We start from the raw sequence: 12,548 nt of genomic DNA, 5'->3' as shown, positions 1-12,548 counted from the left end.
AGCAATGGTACAAAAGTTGTGCAAAATCACATGTGTTTTGCTCCCGGGAGCACTGTTAAGTCCTTATTCAGAATCTCTTTACTCTTACTTTACACAGAATTCTAACATTCTAGAATATCCATACTTTCCTGAAAATCTGTAAGGGTGGGAATTTGGACTGCCCAGTATGGCATCTTGGAGCTATAAGACACGCCTGCTGAGAAGGAGGAAAGAGGGAGAGAATGATTCAAAGATGGCCTAAGAACTCTACTTAGTATGGGGACACGACGGCCCAACACAAAAAGCAACATTCCCAACAACAAGCCCGAGTCCTGCGCAAAGTGTAAAATACCCAGCGTCTGCCATTTAGTAAGGCAGGGAAGTATGTCGCTTGTTCCAGAAGGTTTTCCATCTGAGGATCAAAATGAGGAAAATTTGGATGCTTCAGGTATCAGGAAAGATCCCTTATAGGGAGACTAACCCTCCGGAAATTTTGTAAAGCAAGCCATCCCTGAGCGTCCAACTTGGGCATCTGACCCATCGGCCATTTGCTGACCCGGGTGTGGATGAAGTCTCAGCCCCTGTGGTCCAGCTAATACCCCAGATGATATGAAGGGACAGGGGATGGGGAGTGGAGAGACAGGGACTGCAGTCTGTGGGTACGGTGACTGGCGACTATAAGCTAAAGAATGGCACTGATACTGGATGCTGAAGGAGCCCTGAAGGGAGAGCCCGGGCGCTAAGCCACGTACGAGGCCCTCTTGAGCTCAGCAAGCAACAAACGCTGTATGTTGCCCTAAAGGGTGTGGTACAGATCGAAAACCGATAGACGTTCTAAGGAAGGTAACTGCAGAGCCAGCGCTATTCATAGATAGGCCGGGGGAGGGGCCCCGGGTTTAGCCACTTGGTGAAGTACTGCGCTCACGCTCTTTCTCTTCTTGGGGTTCACCCCCAAGGGCTTGGAGTAGACAAGGGCTCGGAGAAGACCCGCCTTCTAAAACCTACTGAATCTGCCTTCATCCAGCCTTTCTCAGACTTACTTGCCCGCAGGGATTGGCAGGGAGCCACGCAACACACCTCGGAACTCAGTGGGACGCCGGCAGTTTGGGGGGGATGTTGGCCAAGAGGTCCCCGCCACCCAAGCGCAGTGGGTTAGGAGGGTGCTTGGGGCGGAGCTACAAGGGAGGACGAGCAGCCCCTGGTCGTCTAACATGAGCTCTGGGGGTGCTGGCTAGGTGCTGGCGCTGAGCCGAGCTGCCAGAGCTCCGCAAGGGCCCGCCGCCGACGCCTGACCCTGTCTGTTTCAGCACACTGCGGCGGGCGCCGAGGGCGGCGGCCAGTCGCTGGTCTCCCCCGGCTCCTGCCTGGAGGATTTCCGCGCCACGCCCTTCATCGAGTGCAGCGGGGCCCGGGGCACCTGCCACTACTTCGCCAACAAGTACAGTTTCTGGCTGACCACAGTGGAAGAGAGGCAGCAGTTTGGGGAGGAGCCGGCATCCGAAACGCTCAAGGCCGGGCAGCTCCACACCCGGGTCAGCCGCTGCCAGGTGTGTATGAAAAGCCTGTAGGGTGGCACCCGCCACCCCTGCCCCCTGCCCTGCCCTCCCCCACACAACGGTCACCTCACAGACCCGAACGAGCTGAAGAAGGAAGGCCTACGCCCTGTTGCCCCTCCGTCAAGTTGTACGTTGGCGTCTCCTGTGGGCTGGGCTACAGGACACCGGTCACCCCGACCCTCAGGCCCGAGGGGTGAGCCCACCCAACTGAGGTCTGCTGTCCCATTTCAACCTGGTGCTACCGTTTGGTTCGGATGTTCGCGTGCTTACTCACGGCTACCTCAGAAAGACCTGCTGGGCGACTGCTTTCTTAGACGACTAGCTTTCCTCACCGCCTTGATCAGAAGCCCTTCACGATAGCTGAGAAGTCAATTCGTTCTGCCCAGAGGTCACCACACGTTATTTGGCTTAAACCAGAAGCCGGTGTTTCCACATTCAGAAAGTTCGTTCTCTGGCCAAGCATTCGCGGGTGGCTCCAGCCTGCATGAGGCAAGCTCTCACTCGTCCAGGGCACCCACTGTGTCTAGGCAGGTGGCGGACCTGGAATGGGGTACCCGCCCACCACCCGGGATGAGCTTTGATTCCTTGGAGAGTGAGCACCGCTGCGCCCCAGAGTGCTTCAGGAGGGGCTCGGTAACTTCAGACGGTCCCTGACGAACCGCTTCCTCCTTGCTGGCTCCCTCCCCAGCCAGAGACCTAGGACTTGGCCCGGTCCACAGTAGGGCAGGGGAGGCACCAAATGCAGCCGGCAGTAAAGGGAAATGAGAACCACAGCCCTTTCTCCCAGGCTGGCGGGTGGAGAGGTGGATGGGTAAGGAGGTGTGAATTTTGCTTTTGACTCCAGGAACAAAAAAAGGCAAAGCCCTTGTCCCAGTTTCCCAGAGGCCCCTGTTTATTCCAAATGCCATCCAGATGTGTACAGTGGGGCAAATCGAAGCTGCGGTGTGCTGGGTCCTTTACGTTCTGAGGCTGTTGTTAGAGACTTTCCGTGAAAATGTCCATCCAATTGCTCTTTCACAGGTAGCCTGTGAAACCATTTTAATACGTTGTTAAACCTCGTACAAATCTAGCACCCTCCTCTCCTTAGCAGTTGGCAGACCTAAGGCAAGCCTGAGTTGACTCTAAAGTGTATTATATTCTCTGCAGGGGGATGTGTTTTAACCATTTCCTCTGATGATCCGTTTCCCAGAATACTTAGCTGTGTTAACATGAAGCAGTTCCTTCCAGGTGATTCTGTTTCCTTAAATATTATGTAAACCGTGCCAACACAGAGAAAGCATAATCAGTATAATCTGAATTCTTGTTACCTTCACCTCCTGAGTTACAAGCATGCTGTCAGCTTTGTACATTACAAATAAAAGGAATCAAACATCAACATTTGACTCTTTTGACATTCTCTGATGAATACTTTTCCGAAGTCCATCTCGCTAGAATTCTTGAGTCCCCCTCAGAGCTTGCTACCGCAAGCTGAGCTTTACAACAAAACACGGAGGTGGGAAAAATACAATTAAAGCCAAAGGGCAGAAAGCAACAAATCCACAACTTGTTTCAAAATATGCCTGCAACTGCTTTCAGCCCCATCCATGCTAGAGTTCCAGCAATGGGTTTCCAAACTTCTGGGGCTTCAGGATCCTTTATAGATAAATCAAAAGCAGAGAAATGTTGGGGCGCCTGGGTGGCACAGTCAGTTAAGCGTCCGACTCTTAGTTTTGGCTCAGGTCGTGATCTCGGGGTCGTGAGGCTGAGCCCCACATCAGGCTCCACGCCCAGCCTGGAGTCTGCTGGAGACTCTCACCTTCTCCCTCTGCCCCTCCACCCCACCCCCATGCATGCGTGTGCTCTCTCTCGCTCTCAAAAATAAATAAATCTTTTTTTAAAAAGTAGGGAAATGTTGAAGTTGTTAAAATCAAATCCAAGACATATATGCATATATTTGTATATGCATAAAATACATCATCTGGACGGATAAACAAGAAAGCAATGACGCTGGGAGCATTCAGGGAAGGGAACCGACCTGTGGGAGGGAGAGACATTTTCACTGCATACCACTTTGCACTTTTTGATTTTCGAACCACTGGAACATATTACCTACTGGAAAAAACAGAAACAAAATGGAATTTAAGGAAACAAGTGTTCTAATATTCCTACATATACAAACAAAACAAGACAAAACAAAACAACTTTGGTTTGGTGCTAGCTGTCAAGCTAGTGGTTGCTGGCCTTCGTCGGGACTTGGTGGACGAGGGGGGTGAAATGCACCCAAGTTAAGAAGGAAGGAGAGGAGGGGCGCCTGGGTGGCACAGCGGTTAAGCGTCTGCCTTCAGCTCAGGGCGTGATCCCGGCGTTATGGGATCGAGCCCCATGTCAGGCTCCTCCGCTATGAGCCTGCTCCTTCCTCTCCCACTCCCCCTGCTTGTGTACCCTCTCTCGCTGGCTGTCTCTATCTCTGTCGAATAAATAAATAAAAATAATCTTTAAAAAAAAAAGAAGGAAGGAGAGGAAGATGGGAAGACACCGCTCGGGCTTGAGGTGCAGCCACACAAAAGAGGGTTTAGCAAAGCCGAGTTGATGAACGTGTGCTTTAAGATTTGCTATGTTGCTCATCCTGAAACGGTTTGGAATTGCATTTGCTGCACGGATTAAATGTCACCACATGAATAGTTTTTTCTAATTATGGCCGTCAACCAGAATGAAGTGGAAGTCAAACACCATTTTTTATTTCCCCCAAATCAACAACTTTAAGTCAGTGATTGGCAAACTACAGCCTGCAAGCCAAATCCAGCTCTCCACCTGTTTTTGTAAATAAAGTTTTATTGGCTTACAGCCAGGCTCATTCGTGTGCACGCTGGTGACGGCTGCTCTTGCACTTTGACTGCAGAGCTGAGTGGCTGTGACAGAGGCCACATGGCCTGCAAAACTGAAAGTGTTTACTATTTGGCCCTTCACAGGAAAGGTATGCCCACCGCTGATTTAAAGTGATCGTGACTTGGGACGCCTGGGTGGCTCAGTCGGTGAAGGGTCTGCTTCGGCTCAGGTCATGATCCCGGTGGTCCTGGGATCGAGCCCCGTGTCGGGCTCCCCACTCAGTGGGGAGTCTGCTTCTCTCTCTCCCTTTGCCCCATGCTCCCTCTCTCTCTCAAATAAATAAATAAAATCTATTTTAAAAGTTTTTAAATAAATAAACAACTAAAAATAAAGTGATCATGACTTGATTGAAGGACAGGGTGACATCTGACAAAAACATCAGTAAGGATGGCGACAGTGACCCATCGGGTAGTACGGTTCCCTCCGACAAGAAGGAGATCAACCAGGGCGCATTTGATGAATTTCTCAGACAAATTTTTGATCTGAATTATAACCATTTAAAATACATATTCGAATAACTTAATAAGACCTTTTTCTCCCTGATGCAATCACTTTATTATTAGAGCAAGAGAACAGATTGCTTCTTAGTATTTAGCCCCAAAGAAGTCAGTCCTGAAAGGGTGAAGAAGCACAGGGTACCCATCTCCCCTCTGCTGGTGCTTGAAGCAAGGTGGGAGTTGCTGTCTGCCTTCCAGACATCCATCTCCTCGTTTCAGTAGCTGAAGACTCGCTGTGGCCAGGGAAGACAAGCTGGGAAGCAAGGGACGACTCCTAATCTTTCTGCTCCTAAGTTCCATGATTGCTCTAGTTCGTTCTGGGGAAGGGTTGTTATCATTTGTTTTCTGAGAAATGGTAATTGGCTCAGTCATGATTGCTATCAAGTTTGTATGCTGTTGGCATATCAGGCACTTGCTGACTAGAGAAGTCTCATGTAATGGGTTTGTGTTCTTCTGCTGCCGGATGGAAGACAGACCTCCAAGTCGCATTTCCGCTATCCTAGACGCTCAGGATCTCGAAATCCTCCTCCAGGTCAAACTCCTCTAGTTGTTCAGTAGAGTCAATGAATTCTATCGGAATATGGAAATGAGAAAGAAGAAAGCTTGACACTCGGGTTGAAGCGGTCAGTACGGTTACTCAGTAGTTAGAGGCTAGTCATTTTCTAATCGTTTCGCTACAGAAAAGCTTGTGTGGGGGAGACTCGCAGGTGGGACCACGGACAAGTACTAGAGATTCTCTAGAAAGAAGCAAAATAATTGAGCTCATTCCACACTTTAAATCCCAGGGATGAGGATGAGGCTCTGGGGTCTCTGAGGTACCTTTTGAATCACCCCTGGCCCCTGATTTGTTTTTTGAGCCAGACCCTGAATACACGTTCTCATCATTTCTGATTTTGCATGGCCCTTTTGCCTCGAGCTCATTTTCTTCTACTATCAGGCTTTGAAACTGGTAAAGATCAGTTTGTCGGAAGGTTAAAATCATCAGGGACACCATTCCTCGTTCGGGCCAGCTGAGGAGAAGCTGTACATTCCACGGAAAGCGTGAGCCACAGTTGCTTCGGTCTCATAAAACAGCCGCTACCCAAGAGCCCCGGAACAATGGCTTACCTGCCCCGGTAGTTGTCACTTCTGGCTTGGCTGGAGGAACAAAGGGAGGCCAGTGCGATGGATGTTTCTGAACTAATTCAAACATCCTTAAGTTTTCCTTTAGAATTTCCTGAGGACACACAGAAACAGTTGTAAACATGTTAAACTGACAACGCATTCAGTCCGGTTGTCCATCTGTGATCCCAAACCCTACAAGGGTGGCCTGGTTGTTGAAAGGTGAGAACAAAGCCCTAGCTAATGTGCCCATCCTCTACTCGACCCATCCGAAGACCCAGCCCCCTTCAATTCTAGCTCTGGTCGGCCAGGAAGGAAAGACACTGGAGGGAGTATCTGATGGAAGGCCAGCTGTCCTGGCCTAACTCAATTCAGCGCCGAGCCATTCCTGAAGGGTTGGCTCCAAAGAAATGTGTGTTAATTACGGGAAATCTGCCCCCAGAGGATCCTGGTACATTGTGTTGGCATGGTTCTGGTTTTAGTCCAACACTTGTGTTGTTATGTCCTAATTTAGATGGCACAGTCTTACCAGAGAGCTTTCATTCAAACTTTACATGGGATGTGAATAGAGTTTCGCTGCATTCTGACACGTTAAGTGTTGCCTCTAGAAAAGAATTCTCCATTGTGTCCCAGCCAATGATTAACTAGGGTTGCAGAGTCAGCTAGGGACATTAGCGTCAATTATCTGTTCGCTTGTGAAGAAAAAATCTGCCCTCCTTACACTTGCAAGAAGCTCTGGGCTCCCATCTCCCCAACCTCTTTTTTTCTTTTCTTTTCTTTTCTTTTCTTTCCTTTCCTTTCCTTTCCTTTCCTTTTCTTTCTTTTTTTTTTTTCCACACAGGAGAACAGCATGTCTCCTGCCACCCCATCCAGGGTGCTTTTCAACTACTCCCTGTAATCGCCCTTCTTTCAACAAGCATTTATCAATGTCTCCCACATACTTGGCATGTGTTAGACGTGAGGATGAGGGGGGCAGATACAAAAACTGGTGAGCCAGCAAAACAGTAAATACCCTTTTACACAAAATACCGAGAAGAGAGAATATCTGGCTTTAGTGTTTACACAGATGCCTGCAAATTGCGTTTCCTTTAATGGCAGCGTGCCTACGTTATATAGAAATGAGACAGTTAAGAGAAAGACAAGCTCCCTAAAAACTACATCATGGACTATATGAAACTGTAAACAGACCACGAAACAAATACAACAGCAGTTTGGTTCCTTCAACCATCTCAGCACTATGAACAGAATGAGGAAAAACTTAGGCCGAACTATGTGAAATTAGCATTTTTAAGTGAAAATGGTGGAATATTCGTTGCATATTTCATGTGACTCGTAGGCATAATCAGATGAGACATTACATAGCTAAAAATATCACTCACTTGACACACTACGCATATTTCAAACAAAGGTTTTGCTCTGGTTTCCCCCAGAGTTAGGCATAATTCCCCATATCTTAGTTTTTCTCTTGCAATACAATCCTATCAGGCTAGATTCATGTCACTACGTGAAGCAGTCCTGAAAAGGGATCCTACTGAATAACTTCTGCTTTTAAGACAAAGAAAAACACATGTCTTTACCTTCTGCACAAGGCTACACCAGCTATCAAAGTCCTTTTCTTCTTTGCAGAAAAATCCCTTGGGGGGGGAAAGCAAGAGAATATAACTTAGAACTGGTCAGGGGCACCGAGTCAGGCCCTTTGTACTGCAAGATGGTGCCACTGGCCCAGAGCTGGGATGTGGGCCGCTCGCTTTAGATGCGTCTTCCAGCAATAACGAAGCACAACGGCTGCTTTGCTCCCTCTCCAGGGTCATTGCCTTACCTGGACACACGCATTTACTCGTTCATCCCATCTCTCCCTTCCCCTCCTCCCTCTCTCCCTCCCTATCCTTGTCCCTCCCTGTCCCCCTCCCCTCACACTGCGAGATAGAGTAACTTGAAGACCAATCTCCAAAGTATGGGGTTAATTCCATTACACTCGGTACGCAAAAAGACACATCCGTAAAGAACAGTCGATTAAACCAACCAATGAAAGGCAAATAGTACTTTTTGTTAGAGGCAGTACATAATAAGAAGGCTTTGACCCAAAGGAAATGATCTGTTAGAATAAAGAGAATCATCCAGCTCCTTCCCTAGCCTCAGAGCCATCCCACAGTAGTGAAAGAATGGTCCAGAACAAGAGCAGGACTCTTGTCCGCTCTCAGTCTCTGGCGCTCTGACAATCGGGTTAAACTGGAAGAGAGGAGCAGACAGGCCTCAGAAGCACCAGTAACTTCACAGGCAGCTGTCCGTTCAGCGTGTGTGGACGGTAGTCACACCTCCGGGGGAAAACCCTGCATCTTCCTGGATCGTGTGCCCAGGGAAATGAGCGCTATCCGCCCAGAAGGTCTTGCCCCCTGATCCCTCCCTAACTATGTCCCGCCTTATTCCCTGTGCCTGGGTGGCCGTAATCAGGGTGCAAGAAGTAAAAGGGGAAAGACTGTAACACTAACAATAACCAATGTTTACAGAACGCTTACGATGTGCCCGCACTATGCTGGGTGCCTTATATGCACAGTATGCCTCCCACAACCCTGAAGGAAGTATTGTTTTGCTCATTTTAGGGATGAGAAGACAGAGGCTCAGAAAAGTTCAAGGACTCCCCCTAAGCCCATAGCTAGTAAGTGGCAGGCCCTGGATTCCAACTCTAGTAGTTTAGTTTGCCTTCAGGGTCCATCCCTTCCCCACTATACTATGTACCTCTCAGGGGTCGGGGCACAGTGAGTGAACATACTCTTGCCGTTCTACCTACCAACCTGGAGAGCTCCCAGGGAACCAATCTGTAACAGGGTGGCATCGTATCTCTCGGCCCACCCAACCTTCAGATACCCACCAGCGCTACGGAAGGGTCCAAGTTCAAGATGCTCATTCGCTGCGGAGACTGCAGGCAATGGAAAGTCTGGTCGTCAACCGTTCCATTCTCTTCGGTGTCAACAAAAGTCTGGGTTGTGTGAGGGTCCAAGAAAATGAGCTCATCGCCTGTTTGGAATGAAACACACTTAATCTAGAAAGAACCACCGGCCCTGGCCCTCCTGCTGTCCCTCAGGGGGGAGGAGGTGCTCTGGTTTTCTTAACCCCTCCCTTTGGTGACAATGGGAATGAGATGACAGAAAGCCTGAACTTGGGTGATCATGCTTAAAAGAAACCAACTCCAATCACTCAATGAGAAGACTCACCCTAGCATTTACGTGTCCTCAAAGCCCAAGACCAAAAATGGAGAGGGACGGGGTTGAGAAAATGTGCGAATGAGAGACCACAGATGACATGGCAGCTCTGTGAGCAGCAGTTAGCAACGAGGTGGTAGGTACAATCCCCAGGGCATGAGCCCCGGTGCCACTGGGGAGCTTCCTGCCTCCTTCCACAGTGGGAAGCATCTCACTCCATGCCATTGGTTCTCAGACCTGTGGTCAGAGAGCACGTCTGGTAAGAAAAAAAGGCCTTGGCCTTCCCAAAGAAACGGGAACGCTGACTCTGCTACAGAGGGGCTCTGACTGCTGGTCTTGATAGCTAGCAAGTTTGCGATTCCTAGTAGGAAGCGCTGCTCTGGTCGCTTTGATACCAGTACAGATACATCTCACCGAGGAAATTCACTGTGAGATGATGGGCCTGCACAAAGGGGAGAAAAGCCATTGCTTCATTAAGTTGAAAAAACCCAGCCCAGTAATGACCTGGGAGGAGTCTGAGATAATAAAACCTCTACTTTGATATTCAAAGGGCTGAGAGGCCCTCCCAATGCTCATCGGAGTTGGTGAAAGTGGCACCCCAAACTCACTGGCCTGGCCTCAGGACCAGCTGGGCCTCTGCGTTCTAGACTGGGTTAGGCAATCAAAGAGAGATCCATCCAAGGCAGGAGGATGGGCTAGGGAGAGATGGCCCCCAAGACCCTCCCTGGAATAGCATCCAGGATTGTGCTAGGCCACATCTAAATGCTTCCGTCAGCAGAGAACGTGTTTCCGATGCCTGATGAATAGCTTAACTTGTCTCTATCACAGACATATATGTTTCCCCTAGACCACAGGTGGGTGAGATCGTTATACCCCGAAAAGCTGCAAGTCACAAAGAAAAGCAACAACCAGGATGTTCAGAAGGAAGCCTACTTATGACCATAGAAAAGTAAGAAGAAAAGGAAGTTGTGCACAAGAAAATAGAAATTCAGAGCAGGATTAGGATCAAGCATTCTGCCAGAGTGTTTCAAGTTAAGGTGCTGGGAATAGTTAGACAGTAAGAGCATCCTCTCCAATTCTGGCTCTTTCCGTGTGTGTGTGTGTGTGTGTGTGTGTATCGTGGAGCTTTGCAGGCTGCGCTGTTTCTGAGAGTGCTTAAAAGAGATACAGTAGAATCCCTAAAAAGTCCTAGAAGTGATGTGGGGACCAAAGCAAGGTATCTAATTAGGCCTGAGAACAAGAGGCAGTCTGGTCAACCATCTGCAGACACGGGGCTCACGCTATGGATCTCCAGTGGCAACCTTCACCCAAGTGCAGGGGACAAACATCTCCTGTCTAAGCAGGCAAAATCGGACAAGCCAGACTCTCATCCTAGACATAGTGTCACACATCGAGAGCTTTTCCCAGCTTCCCACCGGGAAAGAGGGCCCTCGGGAAGCAATGTGGCATGGTAGGCAGAGATGGCCAAATTGGAATTGAATGCTGACTTGGCTACTTTCTAGTTGGGTGCCCTTGGGCAACAATCCCTCTAACTCTTAGTTTCACCATGGTAAGCTTTAACTCACGGGGGTATCGCATAATCTATAACTATATCTCTATTTCGGATTATCTATACCTATATGTGTATATATGTTCTCTATCTATCTATCTATCTGGGGGTGGGACTTTGCAGGGTCCCTGACACAAGACAGCTGTTCAGCAAATGGCAGTTCTCATCTGTTCCCTCCCTTCAGACATTCGACCAGTCTGGAACCCCCACCCTAATGCAGTAAGGGGGTAAGTCAGAAAAGGGGATTCGGGAGGACTTTGGGGCCTCAAATCAAGGTGAAGCAAAAGATTTATGAAAGGCAATGGGCAAATGGGAACTGTGCAAACCCCTGTCTGGGGAGGTGAGGATTGCCCATGCCCCTTTAATGAGTAGTCAACCTCCACAAAAGTCACCCTGATCCAGTGGCCTCACGAAACAGGGGGGCTACACCAGCTTGGCAAACTCTTTCTGGGTAAATTGGGGTAAGGGAGGCCAGGGCCCCCGGGAACCCCATACATTGTTCCTTGAGGTCCCTCTGAAATTATTTTCCAATCTGTTTCTGCCTTGGCCTCGAGCACAGCAAAAGAGAAAATTGATTTTTGCAACCTTCTCTTTGAGAGAAACCCAAAAGCTTAGAAGCGGAAGGCATCTACATTGACAGGACTCCAAAGACTGGATTTTGTATGGAGAAAAATAAATGCTTCCCTGGTTTGCCAACGATCCATCAAGCTGTAGTTCTCAGGCTCGACCAATAGATGGCAGCAATAGCGAGAGCTCAGGCCAAGGTGGAGAAACCCTCACCTCAAAAAAGAGAAGAGCCAGCAAAGGAAAGACAAGTGTTGGGGTCAGGAAGGGTGGGGCCACCTTTCACTGGGTGCACGCCATGTGCCCTGCTCTTGCTGAGTGCTCTCCTCTGAGGTGACAGCATGGCGAGGCAGGGATGAGCCCTGTTTTCTTTTTTTTTTGCTTTTTACAGTAAACTCTATGCCCAGTGTGGGGCTCAAACTCACGACCCCGAGAGCAAGAGTCACACGCTCTACTACTGACAGGCGGCCAGGGGCCTTGGCCCTGTTTTCCACATGAGGAAACTGAGACAAAAGAGTGGATATTCTTTACTTGCTATCATACAGCTGGCAAGTGGGAGACGGAGTACAGGGCCAGGGATGTCTGTTCCCACGCCGCCTCAGCTCTCTGAATCTCCAAGGCATGGGGCGGGAGGGTGGCCGAGCCCACTTGGCCCTCTCCTCTGCACATCGCTCATGCCACTCCCCATGCCTGCTCTGGTTCCCCTTGCCTATCCAAGGCTCTCCCTTGTAATCCAAGCTCAGATTCCTCGAGGCACACATTAGAGTCTGAGAAGCACCGGGCTAGTTTGCCTGGTGTAAGGGCTTTAAATGACTCAGATCACAGCTAGTGTACGCGGGGGCTAGGTTTCCAGAGGCCTCAACTGAGGCAAGAGAATGCTGGGCTGCTTGTTAGGATCCGCATTAGGAACGTTAGTGGTTTTAAGGCTTAGCCCCCATTACCAGAAAAAGGGTAGCTCTGTCTTTGCCTCCTGTCAATTCTACCTGGTCATGGCTCTGAACGATGAGGCAGCAGGCCCAGCTGCGTGGACCTGGGAAGTCAGAGGATGGTTCCTAGCCTGAATTCCCAAGCCCCAAGAAAAGGGGGATCCACAATGCCAGGGGAGCGACACCCTGCCACTCTGGGCCCCACAGAAAGGAGAGAGAGATGCTAAAATGATGCCGTGCCCTTGAGGTGGTCCAGCGGGCAAGCAGCTGTGGGACCATCTTATCGAGATGGACCTGCTCTCCATCAGGCA

The 12,548-nt window shown here is 49.4% G+C and overlaps 2 protein-coding genes across 2 annotated transcripts in view; one reads left to right on the top strand and one right to left on the bottom strand.

Annotated features, from left to right (window-relative positions):
• COL4A6 (collagen type IV alpha 6 chain) overlaps window positions 1-2,908 on the top strand; it is a 263,258-nt gene extending 260,350 nt beyond the window's left edge. Inside the window, exon 46 of the mRNA XM_026478810.4 lies at window positions 1,287-2,908. Within this exon, the coding sequence (XP_026334595.1) occupies window positions 1,287-1,547 (261 nt within the window). The 3' untranslated portion in view covers window positions 1,548-2,908. The remainder of the gene's footprint in view (window positions 1-1,286) is intronic.
• A 2,022-nt stretch (window positions 2,909-4,930) lies between these two features.
• Window positions 4,931-12,548, bottom strand: part of ATG4A (autophagy related 4A cysteine peptidase) — a 51,844-nt gene continuing 44,226 nt past the window's right edge. The window contains exons 10-13 of the mRNA XM_026478807.4: window positions 8,868-9,013; window positions 7,576-7,632; window positions 6,005-6,113; window positions 4,931-5,467 (exon numbers count right to left, since the gene is read on the bottom strand). Of these exons, the coding sequence (XP_026334592.1) occupies window positions 5,397-5,467; window positions 6,005-6,113; window positions 7,576-7,632; window positions 8,868-9,013 (383 nt within the window). The 3' untranslated portion in view covers window positions 4,931-5,396. The remainder of the gene's footprint in view (window positions 5,468-6,004; window positions 6,114-7,575; window positions 7,633-8,867; window positions 9,014-12,548) is intronic.

The sequence above is a fragment of the Ursus arctos genome, chromosome X (assembly GCF_023065955.2).
Source record: "Ursus arctos isolate Adak ecotype North America chromosome X, UrsArc2.0, whole genome shotgun sequence".
NCBI lineage: Eukaryota > Metazoa > Chordata > Mammalia > Carnivora > Ursidae > Ursus > Ursus arctos.
This window is presented reverse-complemented; position numbering and strand designations above follow the sequence as displayed.